The following is a 26,097-nucleotide window of genomic DNA, read 5'->3' on the forward strand; positions in this document are numbered from 1 at the left end:
AACCTGCGGCCGGCTTAACACCGCAACCTGATGATTCACCTACGGACTTGAGCATCATAGATCAACTTGCTGAGTCCGGTGCCGAATCACCAATGGGGACTGAATTGGAACAGGTCAACACAGCACTTGAAACCGCACAGCCGAGCAGTTGTGATCTCATTGCCGTTCGCAACTCTCAGGACCCATCAGACTGCTGGAAGCTTTTTGTGGGGGAAATGTGGAAGCTTTTTGTTGATGGAGCGTCCAACCGTCATAGTGCCGGCCTAGGTATCGTTCTTATCTCCCCGGATGGCCTAACCATTGAACATTCTATCACGCTCGGCTTCCCAGCATCTAACAATGAGGCTGAGTACGAGGCCCTTCTCGCCGGGCTCAAGAGCGCAATTCAAATGAAGGCTGCCGAGCTCCTAGTGTACAGTGATTCCCAGCTTGTGGTTAACCAAGTCTCTGGGATTTACGAAGCCAAGGACGACAGAATGGCGAAGTACCAAGCTCTGGTCAGGGAGCATATCAAGCTGTTTGAGGCAATTAGAGTCCAACAAATTGGTCGTGAAGAAAACAGCCGTGCTGATGAACTGGCCGGCCTCGCTTCCATGGTAGACAGTACGTCTCCAAATCCCTTGTTAATTGACTTTCTTCCGTGGCCAAGCATTGAAGACGCCGGGTAGACGGCTGTACTCTGCGCCGCGCTAGGGCCTTCCTGGATGGACCCCTTGATCTTATTCCTCAGAGACCGGACTCTACCAACTGACAAGAAAGAAGCCCATAAAATCCGGGTGAAGTCAGCGCGGTTTTGGCTCTCTCCATCTGGTGCGCTGTATAAAAAGTCCTTCACCGGTCCTTATCTAAAGTGCGTGCACCCAAATAGTGTGGAGGCCTTCTTGTACGAAATTCATGAAGGCATTTGTGGCAGTCACATAGGGGGCAGATCCTTGGCCTACCGAGCTATTTCGCAGGGATACTGGTGGCCGTGCATGCAGGTCGACGCACAAAAGTACGTCCGCAAGTGCGAAAAATGCCAGAAATTCACCCATCAGATCCATCAGCCTGCTAGGGAACTTCTTCCCCTCACCAGTCCTTGGCCTTTCGCCATGTGGGGGCTAGATATAGTAGGACCACTGCCAACAGCACCGGGCAACCGAAAATTTTTCATCGCAGCCACAGATTACTTCACGAAATGGATTGAAGCTGAGCCCTTGGCAACCATCAAAGAAAAAGACGTGAAGCGGTTTGTCTGGCAGAACGTGGTCACGCGGTTTGGCGTCCCCAAGATCTTGATCTCTGACAACGACACCCAGTTTGATGGTCGCCTATTCAGAGGATTTTGCGAAGAGCTGAAGATAGAATTCTACAACTCCACCCCGGCTTACCCGCAGTCCAATGGTCAAGCCAAGGCATCAAACAAGACTATACTGGATGGGTTGAAGAAACGGCTGGAGAAGGCAAAGGGAAAATGGGCTGAGGAATTACCCAGCGTCCTTTGGGCATACCGGATAACCCCGCGGCGTTCTACCGGGGAAACTCCATATGCTTTGGCTTATGCCATGGAGGCAGTCATACCCCTGGAAGTTGGCATGCCCACCCTACGAAGCGAGAGTTTCGAGCCCGAACTGAATGCCGAGGCTATTGCCTTGGAATTGGACCTAGTGGAAGAGCGTTGGGAGAAGGCCCTCATCCATGTGGCCGTCTACCAACAAGAGCTCTCCAAGAAATACAACAAGACGGTGCACCCCAGACCATTCAAGGTTGGTGATTGGGTTTTGAGGAAGGTTATGGGCAACACCCTGGTGCCAGGAGAAGGCAAGCTAGGGGCAAATTGGGAAGGACCATACAAGATCACCAGTCTGGCGGGCAAGGGGGCTTACTACTTGGAGGATTTAGAGGGAAGAGCAATATCCCGGCCATGGAATGCGGCCAACTTGAAACTGTATTATTTTTAAGCTTTTGCTTTCTTTTCTTGTGCAAAGAACTTTTTGGCTTGCACTACAGCATGTAATTCTTTTTGTCAATTTATAGAAGTCATTTTGCTTTAGCACTTGGACTTTCATTTAATGTTATGGACCGAGATGGTGTACTCCGGCTTGAAGAGTTGGTGTTTTGTCCAATTTCAGATTCCCAACCGAGATGATGTACTCCGGTTGGAAGAGTTGGTGTTTTGTCCAACTTTGGATTCCCAACCGAGATGATGTACTCCGGTTGGAAGAGTTGGTGTTTTGTCAAACTTCGGATTCCCAACCGAGATGATGTACGCCGGTTGGAAGAGTTAGTGTGTTTGTCCAACTTTGGATTCCCAACCGAGATGATGTACTCCGGTTGGAAGAGTTGGTGTTTTGCCCAACTTCGGATTCCCAACCGAGATGATGTACTCTGGTTGGAAGAGTTGGTGTTTTATCCATCTTCGGATTTCCAACCGAGATGGTGTACTCCGGTTGGAAGTGGTGCTGATTTGTTCTTGTTATTACCTGTTATTACCAACCGGGATGGTTATTTCGGTTTATAAATTTGTTGTTTTGTTCTGCTTAAGTACTTCAACCGTGCTGTGAATTCCGGTTGACAAGGTGTTTTGTTCAAACAATGATTTATACCGAGATATTTTGCTGAAAATGGAATTGATGACTACCGTGCAAACACTTAGCAAAATTTGAATTTCTCATTGACAAGAAAATCAATACAAAAGGTGGGGACAGAGCCCGGTTACATCAGAAGCGTTGAAATAAAAAATACAAAAAAGAAAACTAAACTAAGGGGGATAGATTAGTGAATTCGTCCTCGCCGGCATCAAGGTTAATGGTTGGACTTGTGTCTTGGGCACCGGGCTCCTCATTGCCGGGCTGCTCTTGCACCTCAGCCTCTTTTGCCTCAGAATCTGTCTCACCGTCTCCTTCTTCAAGTCCCTCCTCGGCCTCCGCTTGCAGAGCGCTGAATACGTCGTTTGCGTAAGGCACGAGGCAGACCGGTAGTTTGGTAGGAGGAGGATTGGCAAATACATCGGTGTCAGAGCCCTGGCCGAGATGCTCACAAGCGGACTTCCAGCCGGCTTTGAAGTAAATATCTTGCGTGGCAAAGACTTGTTTTTTGTAGCTCTGCTCGGCTTCATTGAAGCCGGCGTTGTTGGCAGCCCGGCAAGCTTTCTTCTTCGACTTTTTCAGGGTGTCCACCTCGGTCTGGAGCTCATCCCGTTTTTTCTCAGCTGCATCCAGCTGACCGAGCAGTCTGTTATTATCAGCGTTGGCCATCTCAAGGGAAGCCTTAGCCCGGCCGAGCTCGGCTTGAAGGCTCTCGACCTGGCTGGCTGTGTCGTTGGCATTTTGCCGAAGCCTGTGGATACGCTCCAAAACCAGGTGCTGTTTTTGAATGGCCTGTAAAAAAGCAAAGTCGATTAGAAAGGGAACCGGGCAAACACTTGTGAAATTTTCAGAGGAACATTGACTTACCCTGGCCATAGACTTCACTGACGATTTGACCAACTGGGTGTCGGGGACGTGGTCGCTGCCGACCACGTCGCTCGGTAGTAGCAGGGCTTTGGACAGATCAAAGGCAAGCAGATGCTCTTTGTCAGCCTTGATCAAAGCCGTTGCCGGGATGTCTTGACCCCGATGCTTCAACTGTGGACGCCAGGCCGGCACTGGGGCGGGGGCGTCAGATGGATGCTCGGTGGTAAGCTCAGCGACTAGCTCGGCGGATGGGTCAGCCCGAGCTCTTTTACCGACACGTCGTGCAGAGGGTTCTCGGCTGGATTGCCCGGCGGATTGAGAGGCAAGGGCAACCACAGCGCCACTGGATTGACCGGCGGTTGGCGCGCGAGTTACGACGCTCGGCATCTCGGCGGATGTGGCGGTGAGCAGGTTCTTGATTCTGCTGCGCTTGGCCATTTCTTGTTCCTCGATCAGGCGAATGAGGGGAACGTCAGGAAAGGTAGGATCTGGAGGCGGCGAAGGAGCGCGGAGGAAGTCAGTTACTTTACTCTGGCGTGGAGCAGAATACCTGTAGGTCGGTGTGTAGCCGAGTAAATCGTTGTAATCGCGGTGAGGATACCGAAGCACGGTCCGAATTGCTTCGACGTTGGGAAATTGATAGTTGGCTTGCAAGGCTTGGATTGCTGCAAAAGAAACAAGAAAACCGGTTAGTTACAAAGTAAACAGTTAAGCTAACCGAGCAAGTTTGAGTGGCTTACATGAAGAACCGAAGTCCTTGTTTATAAACCAGCCCGGCACCTCGGCTGTTTCGTAATTGCCCGACACCCAGAAAAAATCGTCGTCGTGCAGATCTTTATCCGGGGTGCCGGTTACAATTTTTTCCTTGCTCGGTCTTATCTTCAAGTAATATGCTAGGCTGTCGCCGGTGTGGCCCATTGTGTATTGCCTCAATATCTCGGCTAGACCTAAGTTGGTGCCTAGCCGATTGTTCAATTCGTGAACACCGTTGATAATTCTATAGGTATTGGTGGACACTTGTGTGGGTGCCAGCCCGGTGCGGCGAAGGAACTCGGTGATAAGAGGGTTGAGCGGGAAACGGAGGCCCCCTTCGACAATTGAGAGCACGGTGAAGGGGCATTGGTCAAGTCTGCCCCAGGGTGTGGTCTCCTCTTCAGCCAGTTCGAGATGAACATCGGCCGGGATGCCGTAATCCTCTCTGAACGTAGCTAGCGCGGCCGGAGTATCCACTAGGAAACGGAATTTCCCCATTTGTAGCCGGCTTAATGTATCCCGACTGAGGGGTTTGGCACTGGTTATTGGATGATGCTCGGTCCTAAGACCCTCAGGAATGACAGTGGTCCCTTTGGACTCTGCAGGAAAAGGATGGCACGTGTTAAGTGTGAGCGCGGTCGCGCAAAAGGAGCTGGACTTTAGCTCGGTCAGTAAGAGTGCCAAACTACCTCGGTTGTCTATTCTATCTAAGGAGCCCGGTCGCCCAAGCAGACCAGATGTTAGCCCGGTTGAGCGACCAAGTCCTTTTGTTATCTCGGTTTTTGCTAGGGTCGAGACAAACTTGTTATTTGCTCGGTTGGACTGGTTTTTTGGATCAAAAGAGGACCAGGAGCCCGGTTCACCCCAGTTCTTCAGTGTTCTTCATGAAGATGAAGAACACCAAGAACAGTGGGAGGTTTGGTACGGATTCTATGGCCTATGCCCTAAGAGCTACGTTTTTGTGCCCTAATGTGTGTATTATGAAAGAAAATAGCAACTCAAGAGGGATTGAAGATCTTACTTGTGAAGGGCTGGAGCCGTTCTTCCAAGCACGAAGAATGGCAGTCAAGTATGAGAGGAGATGGCTTGAGCTCTGGATCGTCAGGTAGAGGCAGTAGGAAGAAATGGCATAAGGGGGGTCTTGTATATGTAAGCACAAGAGGCCGCCCAAATTCAAATTTAGGCAAAAACGACGGGTTGGCTGCCCGATGACCAATGGCAGCCCGCCACGTGTCCCCATTTATGGCTATGTCAGGACTGAAGCGACGGGTTGAAGAGACGAAGAGCCAACCGAGCTACTTTCGAGGAAGAGGTTGTCAGCCGAGGAATATAACCGGGAAAGTTTGCAGGCAGTTATGTTAACTAGCCCGGTCGAGGTCTGGCATCTTGAAGACCGGAGAAATGTTATCTCGGTCGAAGTGAGTAATCCCAGTCACGCTTTCGCGGACGGAATTAAGGGGCAATTGAGAGGATGATTTATGATCTGGAGTTGAGCCGAGGTAACGACCGAGCAGGTCGAGAGCCCAATGGTGCATGGGGCCGAGATGATCGACTATCCACCCAGAGATGGGCTGTCAGAGCTTGGGCCGGGCAGAACTTGGGCCGAGTGTGTGTCGCCCTAGACCGTAAAGGAACTGCTCGGCAAGGCAGTGCTCGGTCGGACCGGGATGCTCGGTCCGAGGATGGCCGAAGCTAGACAAGTCGAGTGACCGGCGCCCGGAAAGGCGTGGTCAGCTGAGGTAACCGTTTGACCGGCAGAAAGGCCGACCACAGGAGGTGCCTCGGGCTAGGCTCTGCCGAGATGCCGCCTAGCCCGGTCCTCCTTGGTCTTAGTCAGAGAAGTGCTTGGGTATGAAGCACGGCACGGCACGGCACAGCCACGGATAAAGCAACTCGGCTGCCGAGTTCCAGCTGTGATGGCAGGCAGTTGAGATTAGGTGATGTTCAGCAAGGTTTATGCTGACAGATGGGATAGCGGAGCCACGTGTCGGGAGATGACTGGGAGTAGATATGGGGCACAGAGGGTATATAAGCATGTCTGCGCCCCCCATACACGGGGATGAACACTTTGTAAGGAATTTCTACACTCAAACACTTCTCCCTCTCTCTCTCTCTATCCTGAGGTGTGTTCTAACTAGATCGTCGGAAGGTTTTTTCGGCAACACACCGCCGGGTAGCTCACCCTTATTGGCTTGCAGGTGATCGGACTGCGACGGAGCTTGGAAGAAAGGAGTACGGGCTTGCCGGAATATTTGCTCCCCGTGTAATAAGTATAAGAAGATGAATATGATAAGTATGCAACTAAGTGATCAATCTAAGCAGACAACTACAATTCGGAAGATTCTGGCCTCTGTAAATCTTATCTCAACAGCCTCCCTTAAGCTGAACATTCGAGGGAACGAATTTGCAGCGTGTCACGGAAGAACCGAAATGACTGTGCTGGAAGATGACGGGCAGAAACGAGTGAAATGTGCACTTAGAGCCACAGTTCGATCAAAACGATGATAACATTGAGCGACAGTGTGACCTATGCGGGTGCAAAGTTGATAGCGAACTCTGGTGTCATTGGAGGGTGTAGGAAGAAGACCATCATGAGACAAGCCTGAGCCAAGAAACGGGGGACGAACACCCCCGAAAGAGCCAGAACCATAAGAAGGAAAATGAACGATCACGGGTGCGTCCACGACTACGGCCACCACGGGTGGAAACACCATGGAATCGGCCTCGGGAAATAATTTGAGTGAAATTGGCCTGTTGAGCAGTAATAGAGGCTGGAGGCGTAGTGTCCCGACGGTGAAGGAATTCATGACTTAAGAGAAGACTATGCAATTCGGAAAAGGAAACAGGGTCCGAACGAGCGGTGAGGGTCGTGACGAGATCTTTAAAATCAGAGTGAATGCCTTGGAACACATATAAATTAAACTCTGCTGATGAAAGAGGTGCACCAGCAGCGGTAAGTTCATCGGCAAAAGATTTGGCCCCCTGAAGATAAACGGTAGCAGGACGATCATTTTGCTTGAGTTGTTGAAGACCCAGACGGAGTTGGAGCAACCGAGTATGAGACGGAGAAGCAAGGGACTGCTCAGGAGTGGGCCATAGTGCGCGAGAAGAAGCGCAACCAACAGCGAGGGGAAGAATATCCTCTGAAAGAGAAGCGATAAGAAGACTCAAAATGAGTTGATCTTGTCGTTCCCAAACAGAGTGGGCAGGGTTGGTTGTGGCTGTACCGTCAATGGTAGTGGTGGACGGCGGGCAAGGAAGAGTACCGTCAATGTATTGCAAGAGATGTTGGCCACGAAGATAAGGGAGAAGTTGGGTTTTCCAATATAAAAAATTTTTAGAGGTGAGTTTGAGAGAGATAAAATGAGAGCATGGGTAAGGGATGAAGAAGATGAAAGCGATACAAAATTAGATGAAGTAGCAGTAGTGTTATTAGAGGAAGAAATTTCAGATGCCATGAGAAGATTGGCTCTGATACCAACTTGAGACAGAGTATATGAATTGAACAATTATTTTATTCAATGGTTATTCTTTGTTACACACATTTGTGGAGATATATATACACTATGCTAGGATGATAAGTATAAGAAGATGAGAATGATAAGCATGCAACTAAGTGATCAATCTAAGCAGGCAACTACAATTCAAAAGATTCTGAACTCTGTAAATCTTATCTCAACATTAGAAGATACTTGAGACAGATTCTCTTTTCTTTTTACTTTTTGCATATCTTTTCGTAAAAAATTAAAAAGTCATCCCAAACATACTAATTTTTTTAGCTTATATTTTAACAAAATAGTCAAAAAATTATTAAATTAGCCTGTTCTCAAATGAGATCTTGGTATTTAGATTTTAAATTTGTAGAGAAATAGAAGTGAATTGTGAATAAATTATATATATAAATCTATTTTTCATTTTCATATTTTTGTACTTTATTCTTTACAAATTTCTCCCAAAAAGATCTTAAGATAACGATGGGTCTGAAATGTATAGCCAACTTTGGACCAAAAAAGGCCCAAAAAAAAAAAAAAAAAAAAAAAAAAAAAAAAAAAAAAAAAAAAAACAGTTAATTGAATTTTTGTCCCCAAGCTAGTACTAGCTTACTACTGTGGAAACGTCGACAACTCTTTTGGAACCACGTTTCAACAAAATCGGCCGACTCGATATCTTTAATATTTAATGTGGCACGTGGAATCGGACTTTCAATTTTCAACTAACCATCCAATTCTTAAACAAATATATTTATATAAATATGATTCAAATATTGCCTTTTCTTTTTTTAGGACAATCAAATTCCATTTTACTATTAATCAATTAATTTATGAATGCTAAATTTTAGATGCACCTTACTATATATCTAAAAAGTAAAAAATTACGAAAAAATATTTTTAAAAATTAATAAATACATAAAAATATGAAAAATATATTGAATTCTCATATATTTTTTATATTTTTGATATTTAGTGAATTTTTAAAAGATATTTTCACAAAAATTATACTTTTATGTGTATTTATGTTAGATGTATTTAAAAATTAAAAAAAATTATTTAAAATATTAAAAAATTCAATAGAAATAAAAAAAATACGAAAAATAAGAAAGTAAAATTTTGAGACAGAAAGAGTATTATACTTTATGGTTTTTTTATGTGTTTTAATAGCTTAGAACATAAAATTATGAAATTTACATTCTCTACTAATTATAACATTCCTAAAACACCACGTAATTGTACTTATGACTCAATTGGAAACTAAAGTATTTTAGTTAAAAAGTTAAAAAAATTAAAAAGTCATTATAAATTGTCACGTCATTTTCCTTATTTTTCTGTACATTTTTTCATAAAAAATTAAAAAATTATTAAAATAATATATTCCTAAACGAGACTTTAATTATTATTTAGTTGACTTTTTAAAATTGACACTTTTTATCTTGGGATTAAAAAGTTTGTTTCGCAAAATTGTTTTAATTTTTTAAATTTTGTGAGAATTTTCTTTTTATAATTTTAATATAACATTTTATCTTATTAATTTATTTAATTTATTTATGTTTTTTTTAATCTCAACTGAAATAGTCGAACGTAACTTTAAATCTAATAATTACTCAAGGCAAACGGCAACACGTAATATGTTGTACAAGTGGCGGCTACCTTTATGTCCGTACCCCACTCTGGTCTGTGTTTTGAATTATTGAACTCGTGTTTGGTTTACTTTGTTAAATTAATTTTTGAATTAAAATTTTTTAAAATATATTTGATTTATAATTTTTTGCAATTATTATTATTATTATTTTTTCATATTAATCAATTACTTTTTTTCTCTTCTCTATTATTTTCTGATATTTTATACCTCAATCAATCAAATCATTCTCATACTTATCTACTTAGGAACATCCCCACTAACTCTCTTAAACCTCCTCCTTACCTATTTTAAAGAGTAAATGGCTCCTTATACACCTGCATCAGTTCTCTTAAATAATTCATTAAATTTGCTATAGTGGTTCTTTATTTGTAGGGAGTCACTGTTGCTCCCTTACATATATATATATATATATATATATATTTGTGCTTTGCTTTGCTTTGTTTAAGGATTGCAGTACATGTTTATGATTTTTATTTTTTAAAAATTTATAATTAAAAATTATATTTTAATAAAAGAAAGAAAAAAATATGGAGTTTGTTAATAGAATAGAGAAAGAATAGGAAGTCTGTTGGGGAAAAGTAAATGAAAAAGTGAAATGAATTTTTTAATAATATTTTAGGGTAAAATTTAAATAAACTGGTAGTTGTAACTACAAAAAAATACGAATTATCCTAAAATTATTTTCAAAATATATAACCAAATAAATTTTTAAATTTTACAAACTATTTTAAAAAATTATCTTTCAAATTCAAAACTAAACCAAACGGATTATTAACCCTAAATGGCCCACTTTCATAAAAAAGTAAAAAAATTAAATTAAATTAAAAAAAAAACCTTAAATGGCCGCAAGATTTGATTTTTTTTTTTAGATGGTGCAAAATTTGATGTTAGGCTTCATCATAATTAATGAATCATCAACCCTTTTATTTGAAAATTCAACCTTGGACCACAATCAAATATTAAACACTCTTCTCCTTCTAATAAATTTTTAAATATTACGTAATATTATTCATGTGACAACATGTCTCACCAATAAATTTTATTTACTAGGCGATTGGTTTGAAACATTACAAACACAATGTAATGTGTTACAATATTAGTAAATAATTATTCAATTTAAACAGGAAAAATTAAAAATCAACTTATTTAATTGAAAATATGAGATGCAATTCTTTCATGTAAAAAAATACAACAAAAGTTACACAGAAAAAATATAATCATATTTTGATGAATATTTTCTCAACCTCTCGCTGATTGATAATTTTTCCAATTAATGTACAAAAGTCACAATTTGACATCAAATTTTGATAAATCATACTAATAGCACATGTTAATCAAAGGTCAAAAGCTTTTCTCATTTGACCAAATTTGATTATTCAATATCTATTGTTTGCTTGACACTTGTAATCTTCTTTGTAATTGTTTGACCAAGAAAACTTTCTAAATAACAGAAGATAATGATGTGTAGCATTCAGGGTATATTAGGTGGATCAATGATAATGACATGAGTGTGTTTGGTTTGTGTTTGTAGAGTAGTTTTTGAGATAAAAAATACGAAAACTTATTTGGTTTTCTTTTTTTCAGAAATAGTTTTGAAAAATTATTTTGGGAGAAAGAGTTTTAAAAAAAGTGATTGATTTGATGTGTATGAGAGAGACAATGATTTTGGAAAGTAAGTAATCAAACAAAATTTTGAATTTTTTTTTGAAAAAATTAGTTTAGTTTGATTACTCTTGAAAATTTATTTGTAGAGATTTTTTTCTAAAAATTTTTCTGAAAAACAAACAAAACAAAGCTATATGACAGTTTATCATCTATTCTATTTTATATAAAGGTAAATCACTATTTGGGTGTCGATTTTTGTATTTAAAAAATTTTAATTTTTATACAAATTATTTTAAATTTTTTTCTAAAAGAGGTAGATTAAATAAAGGTTTTGCAAAATTAAAAGACAAATTTTTTTTTAGTGGCCTTCATCTTTAGTTTGATAAATAAATAAAATTTATAGACTTCTAGTCCACTTGAAAATAATAATAAAAATTTACTTAATTCAAAAAATTACTAAAAAATGTGTCAACTCAACACATTTTAAAAAATGAGAAATTACAATGAAGTGATATCTTTCCAAAATAATTAAAATTTATAAATTTTATCATTCGTTAATTTAAAAAAAAATTACACTAAATTGTTATTTTCCTCTAAAAAATAAAAATTACAATTAAGTGCATGTTTTAAAAATAAATTTAAATCAATGATAAATTTTTCTAATTTTATTAATAATTAAAGTTATAAATTTGTAAAAGTACCACTCATTTGGAATTATTATTATTTTTTTTAAAAAAACGTACTTTCATAATTTACTATATATATTTCCCGCCTCAGTCAGCCCCTGCCCCTTGTAACCACCAACCAGTTCGCTTTCTCCACCGCCTCCAAATCTTTCCTCTTTCGCCCCACTTTATACATTCCATTCTTATATATATATATATATATACATAGCATCTTCACTTTGTATAATCTCTCTATTTCCAAATTAATTTATCTTCCTTTTCTCTGTATCTCTATATTCTATATCTATCTATACATGTAATATATAGCCTCTACAGTTTGTATGTACAAGGCCGCTTCGCCATAGTCGATCGGCAAACCGTCCAAGATGTTGTACTTTCTTCTCATTCTATCTCTGGTTTTGAATTGCTTCACTGAGTTCCGATCTGATGCTCAACTTCTGCCCCAAGACGAAGGTTTGGTCGAATTTTAATGACCGTTGCTCCGTTTTTCTGTCCAAAACGTTCTGTGTTTTGTGTTCATCTTTTGATCTGTATTATTCCATGTTTTTGTGTTCGATTGATCTGATTAATTGTTATTGTTTCTTCTCTCCGTGTTTTTTGATACTCTCTGGCTCGTTCGGCAACTGGCCTCTTTGGGAGCCGACCATTTTAGTAATTTTTTGATATTTGATTTTTTTATAAAAAGAGGTGCAGAAAAATAAAGATAAGGATGTAACAAACTTTTTAGTTTTTTTTACTAAAATGTATAGTCGCTATAGTTTTTTGGGCCTTTTAGTTATGTTTGAAATGATAATTATTAGTATAATTTTTTTTTTTTGATAATTGATTTGATGGTTGTAAGGGAAAAAATAAAATGATTATAGTTTGAATGTGATATTTTATTTTATTAGTTATTTAATCTATTTTATCTTTAGGATAGACTATTAATAAGTCATAATAATTAGATTTGATTCTCATAAAATCCTATTGAAAATAAGTTATAATAAAATTATTATTAAAAATAGTTTTTTTGACGATTTTTTACATATATCGCAAAAAATTGAGAATTAGTAATTTTTTTTGACACGATTTTTATAAATTATTGTTAAAACTGACAATTAGTGAATTTTTTCTAGAACAATTTTCAAACTGCCGCTAAAAATTAAAAATTAAAAATTAATGACTTTTTTTTTGTGATAGATTTTTTTAAACTGTCGCTAGAACTTATAATTACAAACATTTTTTGTGATAAATTTTTCAAACGGTCGCTAAAAATTAACAATTAGTGACTTTTTTAATAGTGCTAGATGAAAAATGTCATTAATTATTATAGGATCCATTGGACAATAAATCCACCCATTAAGACTTATACGTAAAAAGTGACTAAACCCAATTTCCCAAACACTGTTGATTAGTTCATTTTTGTAGGGTTAATTACATCAATACCCTAAACTATTAACTTGTATCACTTTACTCTCATTTATCAATTAGTACAAATTATTTTAATAGTTGATGGGTATTAGCATAATTAACCCTTTTTGTAATGATGATTATGATTAAATTATAATCTTATGTTTATGAACATCTGAGTAAGTATTGAGCAATTATTGGGTGCTCTTAGAATGCAGCCACTTGTTGCTCCAGGTGATATGATTGGTAGAAAAAGCGAAACTCATGATTTTGTGTTGGGTGATTGAGTAACATGAGAGGGCATAATGTATGATGATTAATAAAGAGTATGAACACGTGGCGCTCCAAGAACACCTAATAATTTTTCCTTATAGTGGGTCACTTTTTGAGAAATTATTTTGGAGTAAATTTGTGGTGCTCCAATTTGAGAGTTATTGGTCTGAATTGATAAAATGGTACAAAAAGCACCTAATAATTTTTCTGTCAGTTTTATGGTTCGATCCTTAATAATTATGTCCTAATGTGATTAGGTTTTGATACGATTATATGTGATTTGGTTATGATTTGTTATTATTTTATATGGTTTTTTGGTACAGTGAACCACACCCAATTATAATCAAATCAAAATTTGGGTAGTCACAAGTGAGGTTGTACCTGAAAATTTGTTGAAATGGTGATATAACTCGATTTTGCTTACTTTTATGAGAGAATAATAGGGCTGATTTGTACTTTGTAATTTTCTTATTCCTGTATCTTATTCCACCAACTCTAATTGCAAATAAGAGTAGCATGAAGTAGAGGTTTAAACAAAGAATGACAGTATCGTAAGCTAGTTTCATAGGCATCCAATCCATGTGAGCCCACAAGGTACTTAATCTGAGACATCACAAGTCTCTCTCTCTCTCTCTCTCTCACATTTTAAATTCAACTGAGCAGTTGGAAAAAGAAATTATTAAATTTAGTTGAGTGAAATCTTAGATTATATTAAAATACTGTACTACATGTGTTTGGAAACTTGCCTTTGTCCCTGACATTTTTGTCCATTGTTGTTAGATCATGGATAATATGGTCATTTTGGCATTGAAATGGTCAAATTTTTTGTCTGATGGCCATGAGTTTAGGGATTCAATGACGTTATTAGTAATCCTGAAAAGTAATTTAAAATCTTTTTATTTTATTTTTCATTTGGTTTTGATATTTTCCCCTGTTCTGTTTCCTCATATAATTGCTTCAATTTTGTCATCTTATAGCTAGTATGGTCCCATTGTCCTGATACATAAAGACATATATGCATAAAAATATTGGCAAGGATGGTCATCAAGTTCTCAATGGCTCCTGGTCTACTGTCATTTAGCTTTGATTCAGTCTAAAAAGAATTTGGTTCTTATAGTTACTGCATGATAAAGCTTAATTGATATTATGTCAAGCATATCTTGTGCATAATTGTTGACTCTTCCTTGGGAGAGTTGTGTAGCATTTGGAATATGAACATGCATGGCATTAATCACATTATGGCGTGGTAGGATTGGTCATTGATCCACTTCTGTCTACCATTTTTAAAATGTCAAAGACGAATTAATGATTGGATTAATGTAGATGGCATTGACCACACAACTCATAAATCTCATACCAAATACATTTGACAATTCTAACATGAAAATGAGATGAGTATAGGACTTAGAACAGCTGATATTGTAAGAGACAGTCAAGAAATGGACTCCTATCATTTGGAGAGGAGGTGTGACACATGCCTGCGAGGCATGTGGATAGAGAATGGGCAGGGAACTATTGTTAATCCATAGTTGTGAATTTATAATATAGTCAGACAAGAATTGAAATTAATCAGGTTATTGTTTTGGTATTGTTGTAATTCTCTGCTTCACATTGATCCTAACCAATTTTACATCTTCTTGTGTGTAACAGTGCAAACTCTTGAAACGATATCGGCAAAACTGCAGATAAAAAATTTGAACATTAGCAGAAGTTTCTGCAGTAGCGGTAGATTTCTGAATGTGACTGTTGGTACCAAGATTGTTACCAATGTTACTTGCAATTGCAATGAGACTGTTTGCCATGTCACAAACATGTATGCTCTAGTTTTCCTATTAAACTTAACCCATAGTGGATTTGTTTGACATGCAAGGCATGCAAATAAAGAATGAGAAAATGATAGTATTTATTCCTGGCAAATGCTGAAAAAAGTGGTATTAAATGTATGAAATATTATTTACTTCTGTAGACTAATATATGAGGTCCCTGCAATGAAAGGTAATTGCTGCAAATATTATTCACTAACTGCCTAGTGCTTCTTATGTGGAAATATTAAGAACAAAATTTGCATTGTTTTTCTTTGATTTTAAACTTTATACTAGAAGTTTCAGAGAGTAATTATACTATTTATGTAAACCCAATGATTATCTCTGACCATATTAATTTTTGGGGCTTCAAATGTAATAATTATTAATTACTACAATCCTGGTATTTTCCCCTCTGTTTATTAATTCTATGCTACTTTCTCCGATTTCCGTGGATTGCAGCCAATTTAAGGGACAAAATTATACAGGAATTCTACCAGCAGAATTTGCAAATCTTCGTTTTCTGCAAGAAATGTAAGTAACCCATCTCAGCTACATTCAGGAGTCAATTGGCATAACTATGAAGTAGCCTCATTGTTTCATTGTGGCCGTTCTTTAAATTGTTTATACGCACACGTTTGTTTAGCGGATTAGGTTGGATAGGATTTTTAGTGAGAGGATCGTTAGTGAAGAGATTGCTAATGTGGAGATTGTTAGTGAGGGGATTAATTAAAAGTGTGTTTGTTTTGATGATAGTATGGGAGATGGTTAGTGATGGGATTGTTAAATTATTTTATATAAAATAAATAAAAAAAATTATTTTTATATTAAAAAAAACTAAAACAAATATTAAAACAAACGGGTATACTTGGTAAATTATTATTATTATTATTATTATTATTATTATTATTATTTTATATAAAATAGACTCAATCCCCTCACTATTTTCGTAATCCCACCCAAAACTCAACCAAGCTAATCCTCTACTAATTGAAAAGCCTAGCCCACACTTCTCCTTAAAATCCAGGTATTAAGAAGAGGGAAGTTGAAGCCTTATAAGTAGCATAGATGGGTAACTTTAGGCGATGTGGGACACATTTCAACACACCCTCTTGGACCACAACATACGTAGCCGGACAAACGGTACAAATGGGGCAACTCCAGGTGGTGTGGGACGCATTTCAATACACCCTCCTGGACCACAACATGCAGTGGCCGGACAAACGGCACACTAATCATAAGCTTAACCAAGTTCTGATACCAAGTTAAAAAGCCCATCTACACTTCTTGAAACCCAGGTATTAAGAAGAGGGAAGTTAGAGCCTTATAAGTAGCGTAATTTCAAGCGATATGGGACACATTTCAACGCTACTGAGGGGGATTACTAAGTCCCTTGGAATATCAATCTGTCCTCTCATTTCACTACCAAACATGATGTGGGTGGGACCCACAACCATGGTAGTCCAATCCGGCCACTCAAGCCGCAAAACAAACATCGGTCCAAACCCTAATGGGCTGTTGGATTTCCTAAGGAAATAAAAGTACAATTCTACTTCATGGCTAGAACGAAGTTTATTATGTTCTTCAATACATCCATACAAGTCTATCTTGTTTTCTTAGAAGCTATGAAACTTGGGGTATGTTGGGATTATTACAGTGATTGAATTGTTGTTGTCATACTGCTAACTTGAGTGTTAGTTCGTGTAAGGCAGACTTGGTTGCTACAATTTCCATAACACGTCCAACATGCTCTACATCCATAATTCAAACTGGCTTGAAAATTTATTTGAGACTGAGCTGATAATCCAAGTCACTTATGTGGAAAGATACTCTTATCTTCCATAAATCTTTAAATATAATACAATCATCTGCATACTTTTTGTCATCTTTCTACTAGTACCAGTTACATGGTCCCTTTACAATCCTAGTAGAAAGACTTTTTGTCATCTTTCTACTAGTACCAGTTACACGGTCCCTTTACAATCCTAGTAGAAACCAACCAATATGGAATATTGGCGCCTTTTTTTTTTTTTTTTTTGCAACGATCATTTTGGAATTGGTGGAAATTAATAAAGACTTCTTTATCAACACAGCGATCTCTCTCGCAACTATATCAGTGGTCCAATTCCGACGAATTTTTCTCAGCTCCTGTATCTGACCACTCTGTAAGTTTCTAGTTGTATGCTTTTGGATCTGTATTAGCAGTCAGTTAGACTGGTTGGATAGACTTTTAACTGTTGCCATACTACAGGTCCCTTTTAGGAAACCGCATTAATGGTTCAATTCCAAATGAAATCGGAGACATTGCTACTCTTGAGGAGCTGTAAGTCATGGATACTGTTCTGTCTACTGGACTAATAAATGAAGCCTGACCTTGATTTTAACGTGAACTATCTTATGCAGGGTCTTGGAAGATAATCAGCTTGGAGGACCTCTTCATCAAAACCTTGGAAATTTGAGCCGCATGAGGAGGCTGTAAGAAAATTCTTGCTATTTGTTTTAAACTTATTACTTTCTTCTAAAGTATACACTTGAATATACTGAATTACATGGTGGTGCTATCATTGCCAAAGCTCCTTATCTAAAATGCTTTTCTGGTTGGAGATGAGTATTAATGTGTTGAAAAACAGCTGTGTGATCAGGAAGGGTTTCGTATGCATGATCCTGTCCAGCTATGACCTTCAAATATTGGATGAGAAGTGCCATGAGAACTTGCTTTTTTAACTTCCCAGTGCAGTTTCCATAAGGGGTTTTTTTTTTTTTTTTAATATATATATAAAATTTTTTGTGATCTTTTTAAGCTACATTGAAGGAGAGCATGGCTATTTTGAATTTAAAAGCATCATGATTATTGTTGATGCATTTCTTGCCTTGTCCAACATTCAATCATTGTGTCTATCAATATATAGAGTAATGCTATACAAACAAAAAATTCATATACAATGATGTGACTCATTGTGGACCTTTCACTTCAAAACAAAACACCATTGTAAATGGATTTATTTACAATAATGGCATTGCCATATCATTCTGATCAAGTTTTTTGTATGAATTTTATGTATGTTTATAATTGTCCCAATATATATGGTAGTCTTTATCTGAGATTGCAGTGTCAAACATCTCTTACATGCATTGAACATTGTCTTTTGGGTATCTTTGTATGTTGAGTTGAGTGCAACAAAATGATGTTAACATTGCCACTACTGGTGCTATCTTTCTCATGTTGTTTCAAGGGAATTTATAATGGATAGTTTTCTGCAGCCTTCTTTCTGCCAACAATTTTACTGGAACAATTCCAGACACATTCAGCAAATTGAAGAACTTGACAGACTTGTAAGTGGTAATTATTTTGACATTTATTCGTCTTGAATTTTAGTAAATCTAAAACTTCTTCAACTAATTGCAGTAGGATAGATGGGAGTGTACTATCTGGGAAGATACCTGATCTGATTGGGAACTGGACAAAAATTGAAACACTGTGAGTATCATTAGTAGTTCCATTCATCATCAATCTTTTCCCTGCCTATGGAATTCTAACAAGCTCTCTCTTAAATTTTAATTTTACCTAATAACATCTCAAATAATTGTTAAATAATCTGTTTCAGGCACATGCAAGGCACATCCATGGATGGTCCCATTCCTTCTACCATATCCCTGCTGAAAAACATAACTGAGTTGTGAGGACTTATTTACATTTGTAATTACTTTTATCATATTTAGTAAATTCATTTCAACCAAAAAGAAGTTACCGGATTTATGATTCTTATGGATTTGAGGATGTAGAAAGATGAAGAAATTTGATCTGATTGATGCATCTTAATTTTTAGGAGAATATCAGATTTGAATGGATCAAGTATGGAGTTCCCTGATCTGCAGGAGATGAAAAATTTACAAATTCTGTAAGTTGAATATGAATATAATTTGCTGGAAGAATGCCATCTTTTGTCATCAATTTGTGGTACGGTCACCTTACAAAGTTATTTCTTTTATTATTGTTGCATAGGGTGCTGAGAAATTGCCTAATTACTGGTCCAATCCCAGATTACATTGGAGAATTGGCTACACTTAAAACATTGTAAGTTATTCTAATCAGTATTCTTACTGGGATGCAGGGTTTATATTTTTTTTAATCGAATGCTGATTTGATATCTCCAAACAGACTAAACAGAGAAATGCCAAATTTATGCTTGTAATCTGGAATGAAGTGGTTGCACAAGATATTTCACTTGGCATGTTACATTATATGTGATCACTGCAGTGAAGGATAAATAGTTACAACAGCAAGGCCAAAGAATCTGTAAAATGATGTGATGTCTTGTTTCTTCTTCAAAAAATAAAAATTAAATAATTTTATAGGCACTTGGACCTCTATGGTCTCTAGAAAACTTGACATTTAAATAGATCAGCCAGGCATTTACTAATAATTGAGCTAAATTAAACTTTTTAGGATTCATTTCAGTTGAAGGTCTACTATTATTCTTTTTTCCCAGCCGTGCATATAGAAGTCATTCATAGGAATTTATGAAATTATTTAATTTGGTTAGTCAGTATGTTTTGTTTGCATTACTTTATTCTTTTAAGAGTTGCTACCTTGGATAGGTTTATGTTTTCCAATTGTCCAGGGGAATGAAGTGGACTAGATTAAATCACAATAAAGTCATCTCCCTTAATCTTTTTCCCCTTTCTGGGAGGTAATTTTATACCACTTGGCTGACATGTGCTTACTTGCAGAGACCTGAGCTTTAACATGTTGACTGGTCAAATTCCAGGAACATTTCAGAGTTTGAATATAGATTACATGTAAGTAACTAATTTTTGGAATATTTGCATGTCCAAGCCTCTACATACTTTATACCTCTTAGCTACTTATTTCTTGTTTGTGAGTATAATAATACTTGATTTCTATTCAATGTGAGACATAATATTGACGATGGGTGTAGGTTTCTGAGTAACAACTCACTAAGTGGAGCAGTACCAAATTGGATAATAAGCAGCAACAGCAGAATGTTAGTATTTTCCCAACATATTATCTATTTTTGTTTGGCCACAAATAACACATGCATTAACCACACTTTGATTCTCAAAGCATAGTGAGATTTAGCTTGATCATTAATAAATTTATCAAAATTGTCATGCCAATTCCTATTGCAGCGATTTATCATATAACAACTTTACAGAGTCCTCTTCATTTGGTTGCCAGGCGTCACTTGTGTAAGCATTTTTCCGTTACAAGTTCTACATTCCAATATTTCATATCACCTACAAATCACCACTTTTTTTATCTGTCAACAGGAATTTAGTTTCCAGCCATTCCCCAGAGAGCAACTCGTAAGTTCCTTATATGCTCATGTGTGTATTCTTATTTACTTATTTTTTTTTGATAACCTTCTTATTTACTTATTTAAACACCAATAGATTGAAATTTCATGGTTACCGAACCCAAATTTGTTTTTGTAGAGTTGCTTGGTGCTTGAAGAAGGACCTCCCTTGCTCAAGCACACCCAAATGTAAGTATTATGCCTGCCAAGCTTTGTAGTTATGATGTGGTGGTGAACTTTTAAATCATTACTATCTAAAGATCTTTGTCAAAGAATCGTCTATCATGGTTTATGTGTTATGCACAGACTATTCCTTGTTTGTCAACTGCGGAGGCGGCAATGTAGCCTTTGAGGGGAATGAATATGAACAGGACTTAGCCACAGAGGGTGCTTCATACTTTTACTCTTCTTCAGAAAAATGGGCTTATAGCAGCACTGGGGTTTTCATGGGCAAGGAGGGTGCAATTTATAGAGCAGACAACACATTCTCTTTGAATTTGACTGGTGGTGATTTGTACAAAACAGCCCGCCTTGCCCCTAATTCACTGAAGTATTACGGGCTTTGCTTGCGTAAGGGCAGTTATAAAGTTCGCCTCCATTTTGCTGAAATAATGTACTCTGATGATCAGACATTTAGCAGCCTTGGGAAGCGTATCTTTGATGTATCAATCCAAGTGAGTAAGATGCAAGTGTGCCAGTAGACTTCATGCATAGTGACTTCATATGAACATCGGATTCTTTACGTGCTTATGTGTTAATTTCACTCGTTCCTCAGGGGAAAGTTGTTCTGAAGGATTTTAATATTATGGAGGAAGCTAAAGGCGTTGGCAAGGCTATCACTGTGAATTTTGATGAAGTTCTTGTTAATGGTAGCACTCTAGTGATCCACCTATACTGGTCAGGGAAAGGGACTACTGCGATTCCAGACAGAGGTGTATATGGACCTCTTATATCTGCTATTTCAGTGACACCAAGTAAGTGAGTCTTCTGTTCTGGGTTTATCATTTTTTGTTCCTACCTTGTCATGAGACTAATCCATGTCTTTCTTGTAGACTTTGATCCTCATACTGGACTATCTGCTGGAGCTATTGCTGGCATCGTGGTTGCTTCATGTGTCGTTGTTATGGTGATCCTAGTTGTACTCCGAATGAAAGGTTGCCTTGGTGGGAAAGACCTCGAAGATAAAGGTGAAATACGTCTCTTTGTTACTATCTGATTGCTAATGCATTTTGGGCTCACCAATTTGAAATGGGATAGATTGTGACTTTTTCGTGGGACTTGACATTGGGAAAATATCTTCAGAAAAATCAGATGCTGGGCATCTTGTACAGTACATAACCTCGACTTCACATAATGAGAAGAATAGCTGAAAAATTGGTCCTCTCTTTTGGCATCTTCACATTTGTGCATTTGGTTTTCTGTTTTCGAAAACTGTTTTCTGTTCACAGGGGAAAAAAATACAAATATTTGTTTGGCAGACTGTTTCCAGAAACTGCAAACTGTTTCTATGACAGTTTTTTTTTTCCCCTTTCAAAACACCCTATTTTGAGGAAATGATTTTAAACTGTTTTCTCAATTCTCAAAAATATTGTCACATGAAAATGAGAAAAATATTGTTCCCAAACTTTTCATTGTTTTTGTTTACGAAAAAACGAAAAATGAAAATGAAAATTTTTAAAACTAGACCAAACAAGCAACCTAGGTTTATATATGAGCATCTCAAAACTTTGGTTACAGCTCATAATTGTTTACAATTAATTGGCATATAGGTGTTTCATTTTGATTAGCAATAATAAAAGGTGTATTGAAATATGTAAAAAATTTATAGAAATATACTAAATTTTATGGGAATATGTGAAATGTGTATTGGAGTTCTAACATTTTTTTGATATTATTTGATCCTTAAAGAACCTCCGTTGGGAGGTCAATGGCAAGACTTACAATGTAAATGCTTTAATCAGTAGGAATATTCTGTCAATAACAAATTCATTGGCATGTACAGTTTTGTCTATGTAGATTGTGATCGAAAGACGACTGAATAAATCTCTGTAATTGAACTTATATGAGGTATCTGATAAAGGAAAAAATAAACTTACATGAGGTAGACGTCTTCTGATAGAAATGGAATGGTGGGATCTCAAGGCTCTAAAATTAGTCTTGTCACAGTTCATATAGCATTACAACCTTAAGATTGGTTGAGAAAGATGAATTACTATTCTTTATCTGTTTTGTATTTTACGGTTGTTTTCTAATATTGTTCATTTTCTGGGAATTTCTATTTCCCATCTTTGTTATAGAGCTTCGAGCACTTGATCTGCAAACAGGTTATTTCACCTTGAGACAGATTAAAGCAGCAACCGGTAACTTTGACCCTGCAAACAAAATTGGTGAAGGAGGATTTGGGCCCGTTTACAAGGTAATTTTTGTGCAAGTTATTAATTTTTTTGCCTAGGGTGCCAACCTGCCAGCAAAGTCAAGCCGATGCAACATTTAGGGCATCTACCCTTTTTATGTATTATGCTAAATGCAGCAATGAAGAAGAAAATAGTATTTTTATATTATATTTTAATAATGATTCTGACACTGTTGCTGCTTGATCTCAGGGAGTACTATCGGATGGTTCTGTAATCGCTGTTAAACAGCTCTCAGCCAAATCAAAGCAAGGAAATCGTGAATTTGTCAATGAGATAGGCATGATATCTGCCTTACAGCACCCAAATCTTGTCAGACTCTATGGCTGTTGTATTGAAGGAAACCAGTTGCTGCTAATATATGAATACTTGGAAAACAATAGTCTTGCCCGTGCACTTTTTGGTAATTGCTGCACTATCATCTTTCGGCATTCTATGTATTTATGCATTACAATACTGAAGTAACTGTCTCCTCCATTTTTAGGTCATGAGGAACATCAACTAAAATTGGACTGGCCAACAAGAAAAGGGATATTCTTAGGGATAGCAAGGGGCTTAGCTTATCTTCACGAGGAATCAAGGTTGAAAATTGTTCATAGAGACATTAAGGCCACGAATGTGTTGCTTGATAAGGATCTGAATGCTAAGATATCTGACTTTGGTTTGGCCAAGCTTAATGAAGAGGAAAACACCCATATTAGCACGCGAATTGCTGGAACAATGTGAGTTTGTTTGCACGCTTTTCCCACTTCCATACACCACTTTAAACATTACCGGTCTGCATACCTTCATTTCATCTGAGTATATTTTAGATTAATAGTCATATGAATGTTAGTTGAAATCAAGTAATATATAACTTAGTTAACCATCACTAGCCTTTTCCCAGTGATGCAAGTAGCAACAGATAGTGTAAACCCCAGAATTTGGAGTATTGCTTAACTGATGTTGTATTGGTAGTCTGAAATTATGGGCTGCAAAATATATATATATGTAAATTATTTCTCTTCGGAATGATGAGTGGTTTTCTTACTTGAAAATTGTTTTATATCCGACACACCACCAGTAGAGGTGTAATTCTGCACTGGCTTCTTAGTTGCTACTGGGTGGTAGATAAGAAGTTTTAAACAGTTTTTGCTTTCAAACTACAATTTGGGAACCTCCTTTACGTAATCAGACATGAAACTTGTGGTGAACAGAACTCCTTTCCACTTGTGCGATATCAAAAAATGGACTATCCAAAATGATGGAAGTTCAAGAGATCGTAGGGTTGATCAATCGATTGCTATAAAAATAAAGGAAATAAATGTCATATGGACTGATTTTTTGAGTGATGATATTATTTTAAGGATGCGTGTAGATACATTAAGTATTTGTCTTGGAACTTTCTACCTGTACTAGTTAGCCTTAGGGCTTTGTTCAGTTGAGTTGAGTTTGATGACCTTAATGGTGTTTGTTTCTGTACTTTCTTATTTTTTGTTTTTTGTTTTTTTTATTTTTTTAATTTTCTTTCATTTTTTCAGAGGATATATGGCTCCTGAATATGCAATGAGAGGTTACTTAACAGATAAAGCAGATGTTTACAGTTTTGGGATTGTTGCGCTAGAGATTGTCAGTGGGAAAAGCAACACAAATTACAGGCCAAAGGATGAGTTTGTTTACCTTCTTGATTGGGTAAATTATGCTTTTCTCAATTGTCTTTGCTTGGCAATCTTTGCATTTACACATACAGAGGTTGCATTTTGTTCCTCTTAGTAATGTATAACTTTGAGTCTACAAAAAAATTGGAAATGAAATGTTACTGTCACTTTCATGGAAATAAATCCAACTTCAAAACTAAATTCAATGGAAACACTGAAGTTGCAACCTATATATCTCGAATTAGCGTAATAAAATGGTAATTAAAAGTTATATATCATATGCTAATGCTTTAACTCTCGTAGTTTTACATGAGATAGCTAAAGTTAGTCTTCTGTTTCTGCATGTGATTGAAGGCTTATGTATTACAAGAGCAGGGAAGCCTTTTAGAACTCGTGGATCCGATTCTTGGTTCAAACTACCCTCAAGAAGAGGCAATGGATATGTTAAACATCGCTCTCTTGTGCACCAATCCATCACCGACCCTCAGGCCATCCATGTCTTCTGTTGTGAGTATGCTCGAAGGCAAGAGTCCAATACAAGCCCCACTGATCAAGCGCAATTCTCCGAAGGAGGATATGAGGTTTAAAGCCTTTGAGAGGCTACCGCAGGACAGCCAGACTCACATCTCTACATTCTCTCAGAACAGTCAAAGGAGCATATCAATGGAGGGGCCATGGATTGATTCCTCGGTTTCTTCCTCAAGTAAGAATGAGGTTCGGAACCATTCTCCATCAAGCTAGTTTCTTCCTGATCATAATGATGTAAATTTACACTGATTACACCCTCTCTTCTTTCTTTTTTTTTATAATAAACTTTATGCTATTTTTTTGTAAATGATATTTATTGGTTTTAGATAGAGATGAAGCAATAAGGTATGAGGAAAATGTTTTGAAATTTCATTTCTGCAAAAGGGTTCCTTCTTGCGTTCATGCACTTTCTGAAAATGGACTACAATTATGGGTTGGTTGGTTTTGAAGGTACTTAGGCCCCGTTTGGGGACTAACTTTTTTAGTCAATTAGTCAAAAAGTTATTAAATTAGCCAAAAAACCAATAACTCATACCAAAAAGTCAAATATTCTCTTTTCTCTCTACTTTTTGCACATCTTTTCGTAATTAGCCAAAAAGTCATCCCAAACATACAAGTTTTTTTTACTTACTTTTTTAGCCAAATAGCCAAAAATTAGCCTGTTCCCAAATGAGGCCTTAATCAGATAAAAAATAATTGATCCATGCAGTTTTAGGCCTGGACAGGGATTCCAATTTGTGTCTGCATTTGCCACATTGTTTATGCTCAAACTGAAGAGTGGGTAGCCAAATTTTTAGGTCTCACGTCCTGGCTTTTACTCAACAGTAATATTGCAATGACCAAATTTGCGTATCGAATTTTAGATATAATATGATATGCTCGTCTTTCATGTTTTGTACTAATACCATGGTCCATGGACAGAACTAGGGGAGAACTAAGTGGGCCGTGCCCCCTATGTTTTCCAAAATTATTCTATTACCCCCTTTAATTTATTAGTGTTTCTAGATTGTATGTAAATTGCAAAATGGCCCTGCCATGTTTTTGAAAATTATTTTATTGACCTTAAGTATTCTTAATTACAATAGGGTCCAGCTTGTGTCATGTTGGAAATCAAGATTGGACCGT

At 37.3% G+C, this 26,097-nt stretch overlaps 1 protein-coding gene across 1 annotated transcript; it reads left to right on the forward strand.

Annotated features, from left to right (window-relative positions):
- The first annotated feature begins 11,687 nt into the window (after positions 1–11,687).
- On the forward strand, positions 11,688–25,355 carry LOC114302081 (putative LRR receptor-like serine/threonine-protein kinase At1g53440). Its single transcript, XM_082884169.1, has 24 exons — positions 11,688–12,067; positions 14,927–15,089; positions 15,541–15,612; positions 17,172–17,243; positions 17,330–17,401; positions 17,482–17,553; positions 18,340–18,411; positions 18,485–18,556; positions 18,684–18,755; positions 18,906–18,977; positions 19,082–19,153; positions 19,810–19,878; positions 20,019–20,084; positions 20,230–20,289; positions 20,371–20,406; positions 20,536–20,585; positions 20,703–21,070; positions 21,172–21,370; positions 21,449–21,583; positions 22,694–22,812; positions 23,000–23,210; positions 23,292–23,529; positions 24,328–24,478; positions 24,799–25,355. Exons 1-24 carry the CDS (start codon positions 11,980–11,982, stop codon positions 25,183–25,185), a joined length of 2,988 nt encoding a protein of 995 aa, XP_082740295.1. The 5' UTR covers positions 11,688–11,979; the 3' UTR covers positions 25,186–25,355.
- Positions 25,356–26,097: the final 742 nt, after the last annotated feature.

The sequence above is a fragment of the Camellia sinensis genome, chromosome 8 (genome assembly GCF_055761805.1).
Source record: "Camellia sinensis isolate YWXY chromosome 8, ASM5576180v1, whole genome shotgun sequence".
In the NCBI taxonomy this organism is placed as follows: domain Eukaryota; kingdom Viridiplantae; phylum Streptophyta; class Magnoliopsida; order Ericales; family Theaceae; genus Camellia; species Camellia sinensis.